The sequence below is a fragment of the Serinus canaria genome, chromosome 21, assembly GCF_022539315.1.
Source record: "Serinus canaria isolate serCan28SL12 chromosome 21, serCan2020, whole genome shotgun sequence".
NCBI classification, from domain to species: Eukaryota; Metazoa; Chordata; class Aves; order Passeriformes; family Fringillidae; genus Serinus; species Serinus canaria.
This window is the reverse complement of record NC_066334.1, coordinates 3,420,543-3,441,962: the sequence shown is the minus strand read 5'-3', so window position 1 is coordinate 3,441,962 and position 21,420 is coordinate 3,420,543. Positions and strand designations below refer to the sequence as shown.

Genomic DNA, 21,420 nt, shown 5'->3' with positions numbered 1-21,420 from the left:
TAACCAATAAGTAGCTTTTGTTTTGTTGGAAGCATTTTAAAAATGTAACCAGGCTTGATGAGTAGGAGGCAATACATAAGAATCTGAAGCTTTTCTGTTATGAACATACACATCTTTCCTGTAAAAATGCCATCAGTAATTCCCACCACTAGCTGGGGCTCAGGTACAGCTTACTGAGTGTGCAGTTATCCTGCATCTACATCAGCCTGCACTGAGGAGCCTTTCACTTTATTCTGCTAGTGCATTTCTTTACCCCTTGTTCTTTGTCAGGTGTGAAACCTGAAGTTTCATGTCTTCATGAAACCTGAAGTCATTCTTGTGGCTCTTGCTCACTTTTCTGCATGAAATGCAAGCATAGTTTACCTTCTTAATAATTCTATTGCTACTTTCCCCTCCATCAAGCATGCTTATTGTGTTAGTAAATTAAGCATTGATCATGACAAAATGAACTAGAAGAATTCATCAGGAAAATTATTTTTAAGGAGAAGCTTCATAGTTATGAGTTAAACATTTTTTAACTTCAGGCCTTCCATGTTTAAATGAAGAGGTGACAGGCTTTGCCTCCCTGTGAGAAGTGATTAAGAGTAATGTATGCTTACATTTTATTAATATTTTGTCCATTACAAAGACACAGATCTTAGTTCCAGGAATAGTTTCCTCAGGCTAAGTCCAGGTCTGGATCACAGAGGGAACTTTGAACAGCAATTTAAATCAATAAATTCTTCCACTACTTTATAACAGGCAGCCTTTGCTCTACTGTAAATGTGAGCTGTGCTTTTTATGTACATCTTGCCTTTAAGGGCTGGCTTTTAGGTCAAAATCTTTTGTACTACCTGTATGTAAAGCTCTGTCTAAGTGGTGAGAAGTGGACTTTTCTCAGTTCTCTTTGTCTAAAGAGTTTGTAGGGGTATAGGCAGGAAAACAGCTCTGGGCTGTCCCTTATTTCTCAGTAAATTGCCTCAGTGCCTGATGTACAGGAGAGGACATTCCTTCAAGAAAGAAGCTGGAATGTACTACCCTGTGCTCAGTTATTGCTGCTTATTCAACTCCTGTGGGGTTTATTCCTGTGGTGGATAGGAAATGAGGAAGAGCTGACATTCCTATCTCTTTTCCCTTGAGCACACCTGCTGAACCTGCTAATTCCTTCCCTGTTTCCTGCATGGGATGAATCAAATGTCATGAGGCAAAATAACCACAGGACTCAAAGGAATGTGTTATTTGAGGATAACATGGTTCATAAAGGCAGGAAATGGAGCTGCTTCCCAGCTCAAATGAGACATACAGTACTAATTTCCTAAGACAAACATCAGTATATTTAAAATCATCTTGTTAGAAAATGTTTTGTTATTCTGGAGGGAAGAAAGGAGTATTTTAATAAGGATTTAAGTTCATCCACTTGTAGACAATGACTTAACTCTGTTGCTGGTCAGTATTGCTTTCAAGTTATTACCAGTATTTGCAAGAAAAATTACTAGAAGGGCTTGTGTAGTACAATGAAATCTATGTTCCTAGACCATTGATTACTTCCAGTTCTGCATGGGAGAAAGAAGCCCCAGGGTTCTCTGAGTAATAGGGCAGATTCTGCTTCAATAGGACCATCTTCCCCTTCAAAACCCAGCTTTTTTACATGGCTCTCACTGGACTGGTTGCTGTCTTCCATCAGCATCACTCTTACTGACTCTCCTAGTGGAAAATAAGTTGTAACATTTTAAAGATTTTTTTTCCCCTGATGCAAATTTTTCTGAGTACTGATGTGGGTTAACATCTGAAGCGGCCTCACAGGCTGGCAAGTCCATTGGCAAGTCCAATTTTATCTCAAACTGGAAAAGTGAACAACAATTAAATTTTAGTGAAGACAAAGTGTTGCAGTCCTCTACTTTCCCTTCTCCTACCATTTTCCTCTTTTTTTGTGCGTGTCACCCTTTGGTTTTGGTTCTGACCTCTCAATAATCACTCATCCTTGCCAACTACCTTCTGGAGACAGAACACAGCTTTGAAAATGCATGGAATGGGCAGCACTCCTTTGCCTGCTAAGACATTTGCCAGTTAGCATTTACCAGAGTCTGAAAATCTGACTTCTCAAGCCTGGAAGAGCTGAACAAGCTCCATGCTTGAATGGGGATCTTTGTGTTGCAGCCCAACTGTTTGTTGCAGAGCAGGGGGAGCTGTGGGTTTGGTCTGATGCCTAAATCCACAAGGCCTGGACAAAGACACATGGCCAGTGTGATGCTCAGTTTATTTATCCATAAATACCTCCGTGCTGCAGCTGTGAAAAGTGTACAAAGCATTAATTCAGCCTTCTCATTATGGCACCTGGTGTCAAGTTACAGATCCCCTGTTACCTCCTGCATCCATCAGGAGTTGTCAAACCAAAAAAAAATGCTGGGGATTTCAGTATGATTAATCCTTTAGCTTAAAAAAGCTGCCTACAGAGGGATGGGTTTGGCCAATCTGATGTTTCAGGTGGTAAGGTAGGTGACTACAAATAGGTGTAACAACGTCTTCTTGTTACACCTATTTGTACTCACCTATTTGTTACACCGATTTGTTCTTACACCACTCTAAAAGTGGTTCAGCAGCATCAACACTGCAGAACTTCAGCTGGTGCCTGAGAAATTAATTTTAGATTGTTCCTCATTAAAAACAACCCAAGCACACTCCTGATCTGAGTGCTCTTGGAGATTTAGTGAGGTGCTTTTTTGCTCTGTATCCTTTGTTTCTGTCTTATAGAAAAGAACATTAAGGATGGTGTTACTGTAAAATGTAATGGAACTTCACTTCATGGGAAGTAATATGGAGCTGTGACAGGACTAATGTTTTAATGTTTAAAGTTTCCTGGGTTGGTGACTTTTCTCTTACCCGTGTTATAACCTTTGGCAACTCACTTCATCTGGCAGTGCTTGCCATCTGCCTGTGAACAATGCATCCGTGCTTTTGGTTTGAACTCTTTACAGAGGTGTTGATGTGCAGGCTGTCCTTACTCTTTAATAAAATCAGATGTGGTTAAGATAATTGCAACAGCACACTGCAGTGCTTCTAAAATAATAAGCAATTGCTGCATGTTTTAATTGATTTTTAATTATAAATTAGCACTTCTTTAATTTATAGGAGTAAGTCAATCTCCATCATTCTTCTGGTGCACACTTTTTTAGTGCTGGTTTTATTGAATTAATTCTTCTGACATTTTCTGTTCTTAGAGGAAAAACATGCCTTAAATGAACTCTGGTAAGAATTGCTGTATTGATGTCCAGAACTATTATAAATATTGATGTATCAAGTCACTGCTTTCATAGTTACTAGTGCTGTGTATCTTCCCCACAGACACAAATGCAAGGGGACAACTATGTTTATGATACTTTTTAGTGACATCTGGCATTCTCACAGGAAGCCTGGTGCCTGCTTGTCTGTTCGGGGGAGCCACATTCATGACTCAAAGCCAAGCTGCAAAAGGGAACGTTATTGTTACTAACTCTAAAGGAATGAATATGATCAGGAGCGAGGACTTTAAGTTAAAAGCAAGTGTTGATTTATTGAGTGTTGTTCCCTGTGAATGAAAGTCAAGCTTGGCCAGCTGGTGAAAGTATGGAGCTGTTGTTGCCTCGGGTGTTCTCATGCAAAGGAAGTCTCCTGCCCTTGGCCTTGGTTGTACTGATCACTCATTTCAGCTCACAGAAGGGTTTGTCCTGGACCAATGTTCTGTTTGACTTCTCACAAAGCACAAAAGGTCCTGTCTTCCACAGAAATTCTACCAGAAACCTGCATAGCTTGTGTTCAACCCACCTCTGAGGTCCTGAACTAGTGACAGGAAGTGGAATAACGTGACAGCTCAGTCACAGAACGCTGCAGCAGATTCACATGAAATACAAACCTCTGTGTGCATCTTTAGTCTGCATTTCCAATATGTTTGTATCATGAAATTACAGATTAATTAAATCAAGGAATCAGTAACCCATAGATACGTAACAAATGTGCAAGATTTTAATGAATTTTCCATTGTTTCTTGAGGTTTGCTGGAAGCTGACTGGAATGTTCTGCACTTGAGATTTCTGGGCAGCAAGGTGTATGAATCATCAGAATATTGAATGTATCAGTGCAGCAGCAGTTGTTGGATTTTCAAAGAGATATCTTCTGGTTCTTTGGAGTCCTTGCTTCCTTTAGCCATAACTGAGTATCCTGGACTCCAGCTGATAATCAGAAGGAAATTGTCTTCATGTTTTTGTTGGTCAGATTTAACACAGCTCAATATTTAGTACTGAGTCTCCAGTGCTGGAAGCCCCCAAATGTTTCAGTGGAGTGTGGGCCATTTGGTCAAGGACTGACTTTTTACCTAAGATTTAAAAAGTTTGCCTTAAACAAGGGGGGGGGGGGCTATAAAGGCACAGATAAGACCAAAAAAATTTACTTGTAATGTGAAGTTAAAATGGCTTCTGGAGCAGGAACAAAGCACAGTGTCCTTGAGCAGAACACTGCCTGTTCAACTGTTCTGTCCATGATTCAGGGAAACTCAGAACTGCCCAGAAAGGTTCTCTGCTATACATTTTTCAAATGGAGGACTTGTTACTATTGGAGGCATAAGAAAGGTTTCCTCATTTTGGTACTTGCAAATTAGCAGTGAGTGAGCTGAGGCAGAAGGAACTGGTGACATCTGTGCATTCCCTTCAGTGGGTGAATAATTCATAATTCCATATGCCACACATTTGAGCAGGCATCAGAGCACCTTATGGGGTATTTCCCAGTACAGATAAGAAAATGTTAAATGGAGGCTCACAGAATTAATATTCTTTTGCTGCAAGAAGAAAAAACTGTAATTTTCCTGCTTTCATATCCATTTACACAATGGTAAAGATTAAGTTTACTCCTTGGTCACAGACTGAGGGTCTCATCACATCAGCTCCAGAACTAACTAAAGACTTCTGAAGTAGTTTTCTCTCACACGTTTAGTTTTCAATTATAGTTTCATTTATCAATGTCAAATGAGTTGGTTGTAGACATTACACTGATAAAACAAGTAGCAAAATTAGTCAGGAAAATTGAAGGAAGTGTAAGACATTTTACTGGATTTTTTTTTGAAGAAAACAAGAACAATGATTGTAAAATAATACAGTTTATATTATCATTTTTATTTCCAAAGCTTGCATTGATATGATAGTTCAAGGCACATGAAATTAACAAAAAAAGCAAACACAGATAAGCTGACAAATTTAGCAATGGGTGATGATATTGATTATCATGATTTTTACACCAAACACTAAAGTGTCATAGCATTTAGGGAACCTGATGCACTGCAGTCACTTGACATGCAAAGCCTTTGCTCTGAGCTCTGTACATTCAGGTTGTGCTGCTCTAAATATGCCCCAGAAAAGCTGCAGACTCCAAAGCTGCATCACCCCTCAGTGACACATTCCGACCTGGTGTTGCACATGTTGTCAAACAAATCAGCTGTACAGTCAGAAAATGGGACAGGCACAATGAGAAAACACAGTGTACACTAATTCAAAAGCTTCTACACGTCAGCTCTAAAGTGACCCATCAAAACTGGGTATTTTCCAAGCACCCCTTAATTCAGGATGTGTATTTCAATTCCTGCATGTCTCTGCAACAAGAGAAGGCAGGAAATTCCTGATGCCACAGTCAGACGAGCAAGCTTTCAGTTGGTGGGTCAGTTCCAGCCAGACCTACCATATTTTGCCACAAAATAACATAAATATCAAGAGCAGAAAATCTGTATCAGCAGTGGAAAGATTTTAGCTTTCAATATCCAGTATTTTTCTACTTTGTAAATAACTGGTTCTCACTGAAGCTAATTCCTTCTTTTTGATACATCATGTGGTAGATAAACATGCCAGGGGCACTTAACCAGGCAAAACCACTTTTTGTTTTAAAAGAATACATATCATGTAATGTGAAATAATCTTTGGTAGCATTTAAAACCCAAGCATATAATACCTGCAAATCACATTTCAGATGTACATCTCTTTACTGGAGGGTTTTTTTTTACTGCAATATCTTTTTCTTCTAGTTAAATTCTGGTTAATAAAAAATCCTATGAAATATTCCATGCTCTGTGCAAGCGGGGGGGTGTGAGGGTGGTCCTTAGAATTGTGTGGTATCCCCATAGATCGGAAATTTCTTGACTATATTTTCCATGGATCATCTTCTCACACAAATACAGGAATAGTCTTTAGTTTGTATGAAATAAGAAGCACTTATATTTTCCAGCATGGAATGGCATGGTTGCTTGTTTCAACTGTGTTTAGGGCCTGGAAAACAAAAAGCAGACATTTTATTGTTCATCATTACCCAAATGTAAGTCATGTGGTCTTTTTTTTCTCCTTCTCTTTGTCTTTCCTATCACCTCTTTATTTCTCTTCCTAGTTCCTATTTGGCTTTCTCCTAGTGCACAGTATCTGCTCAATTTCCTGGGGTTTTCTTACTTTCAGAGTTTGTAAAACTCTTTAGATTTGTGTGTCACCAGAAAATAAGGTAGAGATAGTTCCCCAGTGTCTGGTATTTTCTGAGACCCCATTGTTGGAAGGAATGATGAATCTGACTCCATGTTCTTAGAAGGCTAATGAATTGTTTTATGATCTATATTATATTACAGAATGCTAAACTATAAGATACTAAAGAACACAGAAAGGATACTTGCAGAAGGCTAACAAGATAATAGTGAAAACTTGTGACTCTTTGCAAAGTCCTGACACAACTTGGTCCTGATTGGCCAATGAATCAAAACAATTCACATGAAACCAATGAAACAATCTCCTGTTGGATAAACAATGTCCAAACCACATTCCAAAGCAACAAAACACAGGAGAAACAAATCAGATAATTATTGTTTTCCTTTTTCTCTGAGGCTTCTCAGCTTCCCAGGAGAAAAATCCTGGCGAAGGGATTTTTCCAGAAAATATGACAATGACACTCAGTGTTCACATGGTATCCACTACTTCTGGAGCCTGCTGTAGTCCCTAGTGAACCCCTCTGTTCCCCAGAGTAATCCTGGCCCAAGCACCTGATATTTTATCAGCATGTGCACACTGTCTGGGAAGTTCTCTGAAGCACATGAGAGCATGCAGACACCACACCACCACTGGCAGCTCTTGCTGGGTCTGTCTAAGGCATTGTAAACCAGGAAAATAGGTTGATTTTTTCAAAATAGAAACCTGGGAAATTTCCCAAGTGATTCTTGTGACCCTGCTCAGAGGAAGATGCTTGAAGAAAAAGCCTGATGAGCAATTTACTTACGAGTACCTGCCTGACATCTTCCTTACAACTGCAATTATTATTCCTGCAAGGATTCCAACTGCAACAATGATTCCAATAATTATTCCAAGCAGTGCAATTGTTCCCAGACCACCTGAAAGAAGAAATTGGGAATGTTAATATGTATCTCATAGAGACCATTGATAAGAGGCTGCTGATAAACCTGGTGCTGTTCTGCTGTATCCCACTTCTTGGGGAAATTTCTTACTGTCTTGTGAATTCTAAAGTAGGTTTGGATGTTCAGCAGCCTGGTATTGTATTTGGGTTCCCCCCAGACAAAGGAAGGAATGATGGATCTGACTCCATGTTCTCAGAAGGCTAATTTATTATTTTATGGTACTGTGTTATATTAAAGAATGCTATACTAAACTATACTGAAGAATATAGAAAGGATACTTACAGAAGGCTAAAAAGATAATAATGAAAACTCCTGACTCTTTCCAGAGCCCTGACACAGCTGGGCACTGATTGGCCAAAGAGTGAAAACAACTCCCAGCAGAATCAATGAAACAATCACCTGTGGGTGAGCAATCTCCAAACACATTCCAAAGGAGCAAAACAGAGGAGAAGCAAATGAGATAATTATTCTTTTCCTTTTTCTCTGAGGCTTCTCAGCTTCCCAGGAGAAAAATCCTGGGTGAAGGGATTTTTCCAGACGATGTGGATGTGGATGCCACAGCCTGGAGCCATGCCTTTGGGCTGAAGGGCTCCAGAGAGATGTGGATGTGGAGACAGTGAGCAGGAGAACCAGGGAAAGCAGCTCAGGGAACAGGCTGTGCCTCCCCTGGAACTTTTACTTAATGGCACAGGCACAGGAAGGGCTGCTGGAAAGGGATTGTCTGGCAGTTACAGTTCTCTTGTCTTTACAAGCAAATTTTGTCTTTAATACCTTCATCAGTTTTCTCTGGTTCCCCACTCCGTTCACCTGTAAAGCCAGAAAGACAAACATTACTCCCTCTGCTGTGCACAGAGTGGTGCCTTCCAACTTCAAAGGCCATAGCCAAGGAAAACCTTTCTTGACTTTGTCACAATGGTGTGAGCTTGTTCTTTTGATAGAAAGTGAGCAAATAAAGTTTGAGAGAGTATTTGAGATTTCCAGATATTGTTTAGTAGATAGCAGTATAACTTTGATGTGTAAAAATAGAAATGAAAGGGATTTTTACCATCAACACTTTCTGTGTTAACTTCATAAGCAGTAGCATTTTCACTTTCTCCATCCAGGATGAAGGAACTTTCTGTGGTCTTCAGTTCTCCAAACTGCAAAACATTTATTACATTGTGTGGTCTAGTAGGCAAGGAGAAGGGAGAAAGAGGGAAAAAAAACCCTCAGTACATTCAGTCTACATCTATTTAGTAACATTTAAATTTCTTGGTCTGTCAGGTGTGGATGCATTTTTAGCTGTCACCTCTCATGTTTGACTTGTGTACAGTGACCAAACAAACCAGGAGAAGCTGATTTGTCTCCCCAGCTAGAGGATTTCTACATCAGATCTCTTGGTAGGACTGCAAAAGGTGTAGAAGGCTGCAGAATTTTGCAGACCTGCCTTTTTACAGTGGGTTTTTGTAAAGTAGTTTTTGAGTTTAGTTTGACTGAAACTGTTTGAGAGATACTTTATTGGAACAGGTGGGAAGTGGCAGTGATAAGAAGGTAGCATAAAGGATCTTTTATTTAGCATTATATACTCACAATTGTTGGAAATTCTTCAAATTCTGTGTCATTTCTGTCTCTGAAATCAATTGTTGCACTTTCTTCTCCTTCTAGAACTGAGCTTGCTGCATAAAATTTTAGAAAATTAGTCAGGATTTTCCTTGGTAGTCACATGTTCTGGCTCCTCTGAGGCATAAACTTTGTTAAACTTGATCTCTGTGTGGTGTCCTGTGTCCCTGCCTTTGCCCACATGGGAATGGGAAATTATTTGGAAAAAGCTTGAATTCTGTTATACTCTTGCCCAAAGCAATAGGATAAAAAGCTGAAGCCATCACTTAACTCTGGTACAACCTTGAAACATACTGGTTACTAGCATTTTGTCCAAGAAATTATTTCCCTTTTTATTAAGAAAAGTTTCTCCAAAGTGGATGTGATGATTCCAGATTTCAAGCTAAGCATTTGCTTATGTATTGGGATAGATTCCTTCAAGCATCTTCCATTTTCTAAAATAGTAAAAGCTTTCAGCTCAGCCCCAGCTGCAATCTTTCTTTCTAGACCTGCCATCAATGCCTATGGGTGCAGCTGTAGTTTGGAAATATTCCTACACAAATCAGTCCTGAGGCTCTCCTAAAGCTGCAAACCTTAGCTGCCATAATTTGAATTTTTAGATAACAATGTAAGGGTTGTTTGTTTGTTTTTATTCTAGATCCCTAGTTCATCTGTGCTCATTGATAAAATGGATATTTAGATTTTGGCCCACCCAGTGCTGGTAATTTATAAATACAGCCAGAATTGATCAGTAGGGAAATGAGCTGGAAAGACAGGGCTGTGTGGAGATGACTGGCAGTACCAAGGATGCTGAAAACCTGACTGTCATTGGATTCCATCTTGTGCTGATTGATAAACCTGGGTCAGGCAGTGTGTGATGGTACTGTGCTGGGAGAGCTCCTGGGAGTTTGTGATTCCTGGTGAGGCTGCTTGTCCTGCTGCTGCCTGGGGCACAAAGGTCCTGCTAATTCCAGAGAGCTGAAATTTCAGCGAAGAGCTAATAGTAGATGTCCTGAGCAAATACTTGAGGCAAAAAAAGCCATGAAAACTTCTTTCCTGGACTCAGATTTTGTATCTAACTTCTATTTTTCAAAGCAAGCAGATTAGAAGAAAGACAGGACTTCACAGTTCTTTTAAAAAATGAAAATTACTGTACCATTTGAATAGCTTAGGTATGAGAAATATTCACAGCCTCTTTGTTTTATTAAATCATAACACTTTGTACTAATGACAGTTTTTATTTTATTTCTAATTTTAAAACTTTCCCATCTCCTCTGCATATGAAGTTGGACAATTTATGAATTGTTAGATTGATTCCAAATATTTTTATAGAAAACTTTGCTACCCCTAAATGCACTCTACTTGTTTTATAAATGTCATGGAGGCAAGTAAACAGCTTTTGTTCTGTGACTGAAACTAAAAAGGATGGGCATTTTGCTTGATAGCAGCCAAAAATAAATTAAAAATGTAGAATCTCTTTGGATCAGCTATGTAGATATCACTGAGAAATCGTTTTTCTTTAATTGTGAGTTCTGTTTAAATTTGGTTTATTTTTACCTGCCCCTTTTAATATAAATATGTTATTTCAAATAAAAAAGCCAATATTTAATATTAAAATAGGTAAAAAAAATATATTGGCAGCCTAGAGAAGATTTTTCAAGGAGAAGATGAATGATTTGCCATTGAGAAAAATAACCCCTGGTTTTGCTTGAAATTCTCATTTGAATTCTACGGGAAACTTGCAAATATTTTTCCTTGGCTTCCAAAACCGTTTTCTGAACCAAACTAGAAAATTTTTATCCATCTCAACCAATATAAGACTGAGAGCTTTGTCCCATTTCTAAGAGACCAAACACTGAACTAAACTTAGATTTCTAATTCCATGTTTACTGAACCAAATAGAATTTTATATTTCTGAATCCTTATAAGCCTGAGTACAGATACAGTTTCTATTTAGGAGCCAAAAGGGTGTGCAGGTCGTACTTTAGGCAGTAGTGGATGAAGAAACTACATTCATGTTATGCCAACATGAGGCCAAATATAGTGGCTAATTAAGCCTGAAATCACTTTGTAATCCATGGACAGACTAGAACAGGGTAAATCAGAGTTCCAAATTAGATGGTAGAAATAATGGTCTGGTCATTTTGGATTGAAATACCCCAGGTATTGTTGAAGCTGCATAAAGGGGGCTGACTTTTTGATGTACATTTAGACATTCTCTAAATATCAGTGCAATTTAAGATATAGCACTATTTTATAATCCTTCTTTTTTGCTTATTAAACAATATCTTTAAAATACAATATGTGATGTACAATCACAGCTATGTAAATGTTAAGTGTGAACTAAGAAATAGCAACAGAACCCAGCAGCACAAATGTGTATGGATCAGTTTACCCTGTAATCCCAGTCAGAACTGAAGAAACATCCTTTATTCACTAGTTAAGAATAAGCAAAGATGGAGAAAACCAATTACTAGAGGAAAATCCCCCAGTAGAAGGTGAAATAAGTTTTATTTGTTAAAAACAAGCAGCTTATGGGGAGAAGCTGCTTATACTCCTGGCATGGCAGCAGCTTTCAGCCCTGAAAACTGCCTGGCAGGAAAAGAAAGCATGTCACACAGCAAAGGTGTAGAAAATCAGTGAATGTCACAAAGAAACATAAAATATTTTTTCCTTGGGTGATGCTTGTTGCAGATTCTTGGCCATGAGTGGGAAGAAAACCTCTTTCAGTGCCTTTGCCCTCCCAGTACTGTGATTGACAAAAGGAGGTGGCCCAGATTAATCTTGCCTAATTTTAGGTTCTTAATAAAGGCACCTAAATAAAGTGTCTACTTGCCCTTATCTTCTTTTATAGTCTGTAGGGAAAAATAAATACCTCAGGAAGATAATTCAGCTCACCTGAGATTTGGGTCATCCTTGGTAGTGCTGCCTTTGCTTAATTGCAAAGGGAAACTGGAATATGGCTTCCCTGTGAACTGCCCAAGGCTCAGACTGATCTGATCTGGTTTCTGTCACTCTGAAGGTCTTCACCCAGCCCTGTTCAAGCTGAAATTCTGTATCTGATGCAGAATAATCCCTGGACTCTATTTCCAGGTTCATTTTAGACTGACAGTGGAGGTGGCTGGCTGGTGGTTAGACACTACCAAACTATCACCCAGAGAAAGACTGGGAGGCAATTTTTATCAGTGTTCTGCATTTGTAGGAAGCAACACTGGCTACTAGACAGGTCTTTGTCAGAGAAAGTCATGACGAAGTTAAATATTGAAATGAAATTGGGAGACACCACTGGACTTTCAGCTTCTTTCACTGTGCCCAGTCCAGGGCTCAGCACCACTGCCATCCAAGGGCATGGAAATGGGACTGAAGGGGTGTGTGCTTGTGTCATTTCTGGATTTCATCTGATGTGGGCCAAATGTAGCAAGAGTCAGGGTTGAGTGGTGCTTCTGCATGTGTTCTTAATATTATCTGAGAGGAGGTTGTAAATAAAAACATTGCCTCACAGTGCTGGGGCTGTCTCCAAGGAGCCTCCTCTCTTTGCAGCTATATGTTGCTGCAGATGTGAATTAATCATTGCATCCCTTTCTGCCAAAGTTCCAGCTGGGAGCCTTTCAGTTCAAAGTCCCAGCTGCTCTCAGGCTGCAGCTTCTCACACCAGGACAAAATTTGATGTCTTTAAAAGTTTAATACTAATTTGAAAACCTCCCATGCTTAAGCATCCCATGACCCACTTAGGGGAAGCTGAGCTCACTACTTCCATGCACAGTGACAGTTTACTAGAGAAACCTCTTAGAGCTGCTCTCAAAGCACAGTGGCTGTGTTGGAAAGGAGGGGGAGTTGTAAAACTGTTGCTCATTAGCATTTCTTTTGGGTATCTATCTCCAAAGCCAACAAAGATGCTTCTGAAGATGAAATATGTTGTAGGATCTTGTTTCTTTCCCTGCATAAACCTAAATAAACTCAAACCCTAGTGGGTAAAGGCAATTGTAAGCCTGTATTTTAGCTTGGTCCTTGAAATAGAATGCCCTCAAAATAGAATGTTTCCATTTCTGATAAGAGACCAGGAGATAAAAATGGCAAACCTTAAAGGATTCCCTCCAGCAAGAACTGCAATAATCCTTTGCTCATTGCCCTCTGCTTCTGCATTAAAAAAAACCAAAAGAACCCAAAAAAACCCAGCTTCAGTTATTTATAACAGCTAAAACTATTAGCTAGCAGAGGGTTTAGCAGGATAGGTCACTTGGGACATATCACTTTTCTGCTGGAGATGTAACTGAGCAAACATCTGGAGCTGACTGATGATTTTCAGTATCTGCTTCCTGAATTGGTACAGACCAAGTGGTGTTGTTTGAAAGACTCTGTGTGGATGAGTGTGTTGGCCTTCCTGTTTTGACTGCATTTTATTCAGCATTTATGTCCTGATACAGGAGTTCTCTTCCTGCAGAAATATTCTTCACTTAGAGACCTTAAATTGATTGTGAGCAAACTGAGTTTTGGTTAATTTGATTGTGAGCAAACTGAGTCTTGGTTAATTTGATTGTGAACAAACTGAGTCTTGGTTAATTTGATTGTGAACAAACTGAGTCTTGGTTAATTTGACTGTGAGCAAACTGAGTCTTGGTTAATTTGATTGTGAACAAACTGAGTCTTGGTTAATCTGATTGTGAACAAACTGAGTCTTGGTTAATTTGACTGTGAGCAAACTGAGTCTTGGTTAATTTGATTGTGTACAAACTGAGTCTTGGTTAATCTGATTGTGAACAAACTGAGTCTTGGTTAATTTGATTGTGAACAAACTGAGTCTTGGTTAATCTGATTGTGAACAAACTGAGTCTTGGTTAATTTGATTGTGAACAAACTGAGTCTTAGTTAATTTGTGAGCAAACTGAGTCTTGGTTAATTTGATTGTGAACAAACTGAGTCTTGGTTAATTTGACTGTGAGCAAACTGAGTCTTGGTTAATTTGATTGTGTACAAACTGAGTCTTGGTTAATCTGATTGTGAACAAACTGAGTCTTGGTTAATTTGACTGTGAACAAACTGAGTCTTGGTTAATCTGATTGTGAACAAACTGAGTCTTGGTTAATCTGATTGTGAGCAAACTGAGTCTTAGTTAATTTGTGAGCAAACTGAGTCTTGGTTAATTTGATGGTGAGCAAACTGAGTCTTGGTTAATCTGATTGTGAACAAACTGAGTCTTGGTTAATCTGATTGTGAACAAACTGAGTCTTAGTTAATTTGTGAGCAAACTGAGTCTTGGTTAATTTGATGGTGAGCAAACTGAGTCTTGGTTAATCTGATTGTGAACAAACTGAGTCTTGGTTAATCTGATTGTGAACAAACTGAGTCTTAGTTAATTTGTGAGCAAACTGAGTCTTGGTTAATTTGATGGTGAGCAAACTGAGTCTTGGTTAATCTGATTGTGAACAAACTAGTCTTCCTGATAAGGGAATTCCCTTTCTGCAGAAGTATTCTTCACTTAGAGATCTTAATTTGATAGTGAGCAAGCTGAGTCTTAGTACCTCGTTACTGGAATTGGTTCTGTTGCAGTTCATTGAAAATTTCTATTCGTGGTGGTGGAAGTTTAACAAAAAAGCATTATTTGCAAGGGATCTGCCTTTTAAATACAGCAGCTCTGTAGTTTTCAAAAGCAGTTTTGTCTGTGATTTGGCTTCATCCTCAATTGAAGTGTATTCCAGAGTCATGTCCAAAACCTACAACATTAGATTAATTGTGTCTGAGAATAAGTTTCCATTATTTTTATACTTTTGGATTTATTTTTTTTAAAAGTTTACAGGTGTCTCTTTTGTTGTGAAATTGTTCAACACTGCCAAATCCAAGCCACAAATTTTTTTATATTTTGAAAATGCAAGGGTTTGAAGAATATAATGTAGTGGATTCTGGGGTTTGAATTTTGCAACTTGAGTCTTTGGACAGTTACAATTTTCAAACTTCAGAAAAGTAGTGAAGTTTGGTAATGAGAACTGAAATTCTCATTTGTGCCTGGGGCTCCTGCAAAGTCATCTCTGCAGTATCCAGAGAGCTCTGTGTCCTTGGCCTGTTTGGGGCCACAACATTGGCATTTTCTTTCTCTGTTAATTCTTTCTGGAAGCTGGAGTAATCTGTCACATCCTTAAAAATCCCCTGGCGTGTATTTAAGTGTCTAGACTGTTGTTCAGGAGAAAGTATGTACCGTGTAAATCCTGAAGTGCTTTCTGCACTTTCCTCAGACAAAGCCTGACAGCTCTGCTCTACATAACAAAGGAAGCTGGATGACAGAACACCAGAAACTTTGGAAAGTATCTGCCAGTTGGAAAATGGTCGTGAAGCACAAGGAAGGATTTAGCTCAGCCTAATTTAGAGTATGACTGACTTTGGGCAGGTAATTCCATGTAGCATGTGATGACAATGCTTTGCTGAACTGTCAGAAACATTTCCTTTGGTCACCACACCCTGCTGCAGATGGGTTTTATTGCTGGGGCTGGCTTAGCCAAAGGAACTGTCCTGGTTTAAAATCCTGCTTTAAAGCCAGAGTTTAAATCAACAGTGCCAAAGTGGCAGAGAACCACTCGGCTGCTCCTCAAGTAATTCACATGTCTTCTGAATGTTACAATATTCCACTGCCAGAAAAGCAAACCAGGATGAGCTTTAACTGGGCAGCTACAGAGAAGCAACTGCTCTTCAAGTGCTTGGTGTGTGCAATGACCCCCAGCCAGAGCCACTAAACAAAGCCAGGAGAGGAAAAGCTGAAAACTTCCCAAGCTTTGTCTCCTGCGTGGTGAAATCAGCCACAGAGCTGTGGGCATTAGGAAGGAAATGACAAACTCCATGACAGGACATTCCTTTAAAATATTCCTTGCAGAGCTAGAGAGGACTATTCCAAATTTATGCTTTTAATAATGCTGCTGTGTCAACATCTGCTTTCTTGTCTCCTAAGTACACTAACCTCAGACTTGTTATCCCATGAATATGGTATAAAATTACTTTTTTATTGAGATTTGCTGCCCCCTGACCCTGATTCCCTGTTTGCAGTTTTATAACAGTCTGATTGTGTCCTCTGAGCAGTGAGGGAGGGAACAACAAGGTTGGACTTGTGATCAAGGTGTAAATGTCTCTTGCATCTTGCTGTAAAGTGGCAGAATCACAGAACTTCCAGTCTTTTGCTGCATGGCTGGCTAGGAAGAAGAGTTGCAGCCAAGACAAAGAAAAAATACAAAACTTGGTGTAAAGGATCAGCAAACTGGGCAGATGTGCAGCACAAAGCAGACATCTGCTTAAAAATACTGGGATATGTAAATGCAAATGAAAGGGATTAAGAAATGACCTCTAATACAGTAATAAACTAATCTTTTCCCTAAATGACTTCCTTCCATGGACTCTGAGGTACAGCTGTGTGCCCTTTCACAGCTGCCTTGTACATGACTAACCCTTTGTATCTGCAAGCAGAATGTTTGGCAGGTTCCTCAACTCATTTGTATGAAATACTCATGCCAGACCCTGCACTGGAAACTCTTAGGGGTTAATTCTGTCCACACAGTGATTTTTGACTACCTACTTTATATTGCCATGCAGCAGGCGAGTTCCCTTCAAATGTGTTTAGTTTGACTTTATCCTCCACTAACAATAGACTTTGGATGGGTTTCATAGTCATGAAAACATTTTAATGTGGGGTTTGGAGCTTAGAGTGTCCCCATTACAGATTTAGTAGTGGCTCAAGCTCTCTGAAATGGTGCTGGTGTCACAGCTGAATTGTGCCCTCACTGAGGATTATCCTGATGCTGGATGTTGTAGTGTTTGTAATCAACAAGCAAAAGGATGGAAAAAACATGAGGAAGTCATAAAGCAACATGAGAATGTGCTCAGCATCAGCTCCTATGTCCTTTGAGAGTTTTTGGCCAAGCTTCTGAGATGGAGAGCAGGAAATCAATAGTGCATTTGTCTCTTATTTTTCCTCATTTGTTTCTCTTTAGCACATCCCAGCATACCTATACTCCCAATCCCACATCTTTTTCTGAAAGTCTGTGTAACAAATTGTGCTCTGCAGAGCTCTGAGCTTTGCTGTGGGATTAATCCCCGTGGAGGGGATGGTCTGTGCACACACAGATCAGAGGGGCCCTTTGAGAGGATCTGGGAGGCAGGATCTGCCAGCATTTGGGTTCATCCTGCAGTCCCTGACCACATCCAGACAAAAAGCAAACAAACCAACAAAATAAACGTGCCACTGAGCCAGCCCCTGGGCCTGAGCTGGGCCACCAGCCACAGTGGGCATTTCTGTGGTCCTTGTGTGGCTCACCTCAAGTGACACATGGAGAAACACCACACGGTCCTGCTGGAGCCCCACAGCCTGAAAACCTTCCTGCCCTGCCTCATCATCTACCTAAATGCTCTCCAGGTTCTTTGCTGCTTTGGGGGGTTTTTTTGCTGCTTTTTTTTTCCCCCAGATAATTTACAAGTCCTTGATCTGAGGTAAATGCACAGATTCAGTAGAAACTGCTGAACTGCAGGAGCTGAGAATCTGTTTCTGGCCTCTCTGGTTCCAGTTTTAGTGTGCAGCCTGAGTTAATGAAAGGTCCACTTGTAAGCCCTTAAATATGACTCTTTTCTTTGTTTGTGAAGTTACAGATTCAAAAACTAACTGTCAGAATACAGATGTGCAAACCTCCCTGGTAATTTTAAATTTTTAAATCAGGTAATTTTTTTCCCTTGCCCAGCTGAGGAGAAATTGAATTTTATTTGTTCTCTGCTGTCTTCCACAAAGATGCTGCAAAATTCAGACTTGCAGACCTACTAAGTAAGATTCAGCAAGATGATTTTCTCCTTTCTGTGATAATAATTTTGGGTATTGGACACGTGGAGTTAGATTCATATGGTGAAGAGGCATATATGGACTTGTGTAAGAGTCCTCCTCATTCTTCATGCAGGATGGAAAGTTGTGCAGCACTTATTTAGTAGAAAACTGGGTCCCTTTTGAGCCAAATGTGACCATTCCATTTGCTTTTACATTTTATTTACCACCAGCAGTTACAGAGTTTGATTTTCAAAAGGCTTTAGAGTTGCCTGATTTTATTGTTTAGTTTTGCCACTGCAATAGTGACAGAGTTTGGGTAAATCAGGACTGTTTCGAAACAATCTTTTCTTGTGGTTTTGTCAATTCTCTTTGTTATGATTTTGAAAAACAGAAAGCTTTTTGGTCTTTCACAGCTGACTGTAAACTTCAATTTCCTTTCTTATGAGATAAACACTTTAAATCTGAATTATCCTGTCCATGTTCTTACTTTCAGTCCAAACCAAACGTAACATGACCTTGTATAAGCCTGCCTTGCGTAAGGAAATAAAATCTAATATTTGCCTCTAGGTAAGATCAGGCACATGGACAGTTGATCCAGCCCAAGTGACATGTGGTATCTTGCTAGACAATCATGGTAAATTTTGTTCATGTTATGTGACAGCCAACAGAGTAATCTCCTTCCCTGCAATGAAGCAGCACCATGGGAAAGGTTTGGAATCAGGAAATGTGCTGTCTCTGCCAAGCACTGGTTTGGATGCTTGTTGAGGCCAACTTCCATCTCAGCTCCTTTGGTCTGATTCTGTGTGTGAAGATTTGCCTGAGTTTTGACATGCTGAACGAGATCAGCGGGGCCAAAATGCATCTGCTAATATGATAATGATCAATAAAAATAAAAATAAATACAATAAATAATCCTTTTGGAAATATGCTTCCTGCTGGAAACAAAGCTGCTTTTCTCAATTTGGTCTCAGTCCATAACCTGGAGTGCCCAGCCACAAGAAAAGGGTAGCTGCAGGTTTATTTATGGCCTTTTCCAGGTTAAGAGGGATCAGCTGGAGACCTTTTTCCTCTAAAACCCTCAGGCCACAGTGTGTTCCCCAGAGGTTCATGGATCTGGGTAAAGCCACTCCACCAAGCCCTCTCCATCCCCCTGTCAGCCAGCAGAGACTGCTGAAGGTGCCATTGTCATTTCATGGCTCTTCTAACTTGTAATTGCTGATGATTATCAGCAAACAGCAGTGACAGACACTGAATACTCAAGACTTATTTTATCTGGAGTCTGTTTTCCTGGTGTATCCTTTGGAAGTTGTCTAAATTACTTTTTCCACGTGAGGAAAAAGTCCCAAGCCCTAAACTGAGACAGAAATCCTTAGATACTGTAAATCACAATCTTGATCCAGCTCTGGAGTTCAATGCAAACTGTACAGCTAATAAAGCAGAGGTAATATTCTTACATTCTTATTCCTAAAGCAGGAAATATTCCTGTATTTTTTATGACTAGTACAGTTTCTAGTGTGAGCATTGCTGGACTCCTCTCGACGTTGAGAGAAAATAGGCTTAAAAACTTCTCAAAAGTTTGAGGATGAAAGACCTTTTAACCTGTAATTCTGGTATCCTAGATTGCTTAAGATAATTCTAGAAAATACTGATGGTTTTGCCTCATTTCTAATGGCTTTAAACTCTGGTACACTTAATATAGATGCATTTTAAGAACAAGGTGGCTGGGTGAGCCTAGAAAACAACTTTTGTGACTTGCCTGGTATCTGTTGTTTTAGTTTTTCTGTGAAATTTTGAAGCACAACTCCAAATTTCAGCCTCACATTCTGACACACAGAACACCATTAGAGGTTTCAAGTCAACATCTCCCCTCAGCGAATCTCAATTATATCTCCATTCTTTCCAGCAGGATGACACTGATGTTATCAGGCCAAAATCAGGTCAATGTTGCTGTTTGGGTCTAAGGCTGATGAGTAGCTCTGTGCTTTTGAAGAGCAGTGGGCTGAGTTTAGACTTCTTGTGTTCAGAGCACTGGTATGAAATTGCTGCTTGGAACATGCTCCATGGCCATGGCAGCTGCAAACCATGCTGCCTCTTGGCCAGTTCACTCACGAGTCAAACCCTACTCAGAAAAACTGAGTTTCAAAATGGCATTCCTGGAATCAAGCACTGCTCAGGCTAATTCTGATTTACTGTTAACAAATCAGACTCCAATCCTTTAGCTGTTGAAGGAATTTTTATTATTAATGTCTATTTTACCTAAAAGTGTATATTGTATCTTTCTTATAAAATTCAAACCACATGACTTCCAAAATTAATCTTTTTGATACATAACACTTCAATCTGGCTTTATAATAAGTAATCAATATAATAGGTAATAATTCCCCCTGGTTCATTTTCCCTCATTGTGTATATATTGCTTCTGGCTAAGTTAGACTCAGCAAAGCCCTGCATAAGCCTCAAATTCTAAGAGTCTGAAAAGTGTCTAAGCCCAGAAGTTAAACTCCTGACTGAACAGATTTACAAGTCACTTTCACAGAGCTATACCCCTGATTTAGTTAAACGAAGCCATTGCCTGCAGAGCCTGCTGTGAGTGCTGAGTGAGCCTGGAGCCATTTCCAAGGGCTGTGCAGGGAATGCCTCCCCTGCCTGCCCCGACCCCTCTCCCTCCCCTGCACACACACTGAAAATTCCTTCCTAATGGAGTCAAACCCAGCCCTTCGAAAACTTTACTGCTTCAATCCAGATCCCAGCTGCAGTAGATGTCCTGTTGCAGCTTAAGGATTACAAAGAAAGTTTTACAAGCAGGTCAGAGTAACTATGTAAGCCATGAGAGAACACAGAAACTGTTAAATTACAGGAAATTACTGGGAATAACTGTAACCAAACTTTCCCCTTACCTTCTTGAGCAAGTGCTACCAAAGGCAGGCTCCCGATGAGGAAGATGAAGAATGGAACTTTTAGAAACATATTTGATCTGCTCAGAGAGTCGCTTTCCAATCCTGAGACCAGACGGATCCAAATTTGAATTACTGGAGAATCAAGATGATAAAAAGAAATCACTGCGAAAAAATACTTTGGTATTCCAAGTATTCCTTTAGCTGCTGTAATGTGAAGAGGGGAGGTTTTCTCAGATGACAACTGAACAGTTAAAGAAAACTGAGTGGAGTCAGAATTATTTTCTTTAGCCAAGGGATGGGAGCAGCCTAAGGTGGTCCTCAATGAGCAGCCAGGCCCGCCCTCCCCACGCTGTTTGGTCAGGACCAAAGTCATGATCTCAGCTCAGATTTAAAGTTACAGGACCTGTTGTGGTTTTCAGAAAACTTTTATTTAGCAAAGGGGGAAAAGGAATTTAGGCAAAGCTAGGTGTTCGTTCCCTCCCTTCTGCAAACTGTCTTTTAAAAATCCTTCAGAAACACCACTAAGGACACTTTTCTTGTTATTTCCAGCACTGAATGGAGTGCTGGAAATAACACTGATGTGTTTTTCATTTCAAAGTGAGCCCCCATGTTTACCTAAGCAAGTGTGGTACTGAATGTGCATTTAGGGATACTGAAATAGTTTTTAGGACAGGCTATTTAATTCTGCAGTAAATACTGTCTGAATTTTCCTGTGTGTCTGTGTCTCTCAGCTTGTGTCCTCAAGTGACATCCTGGCTGTGCTCGACCACTTCTCTCTG

General features: G+C 39.8%; 1 protein-coding gene across 2 annotated transcripts; it reads right to left on the bottom strand.

Moving 5' to 3' along the window:
- Positions 1-5,099: 5,099 nt before the first annotated feature.
- Positions 5,100-20,964, bottom strand: PDPN (podoplanin). 2 transcript variants are annotated; one of them, XM_018920303.2, is made up of 6 exons: positions 20,642-20,964; positions 8,951-9,036; positions 8,427-8,520; positions 8,153-8,188; positions 7,246-7,357; positions 5,100-6,260 (listed from the first exon to the last, which is right to left on the bottom strand). In XM_018920303.2, exons 1-6 carry the CDS (start codon positions 20,709-20,711, stop codon positions 6,254-6,256), a joined length of 405 nt encoding a protein of 134 aa, XP_018775848.1. In that variant the 5' UTR covers positions 20,712-20,964; the 3' UTR covers positions 5,100-6,253. The 2 variants fall into 2 exon arrangements, with proteins under 2 accessions (XP_018775848.1, XP_018775849.1); XM_018920304.2 differs by having other exon boundaries at positions 7,252-7,357.
- Positions 20,965-21,420: the final 456 nt, after the last annotated feature.

Coding starts and splice junctions, on each gene's coding strand:
- PDPN (XM_018920303.2), bottom strand. CDS start 20,711: ATGTTTCTAAAAGTTCCATTCTTCATCTTCCTCATCGGGAGCCTGCCT. Junction 8,189..8,426: donor TAACACAGAAAGTGTTGATG/GTAAAAATCCCT, acceptor CTGGCTTTACAG/GTGAACGGAGTGGGGAACCA. Junction 7,358..8,152: donor ACCAGAGAAAACTGATGAAG/GTATTAAAGACA, acceptor TTCTTCTTTCAG/GTGGTCTGGGAACAATTGCA.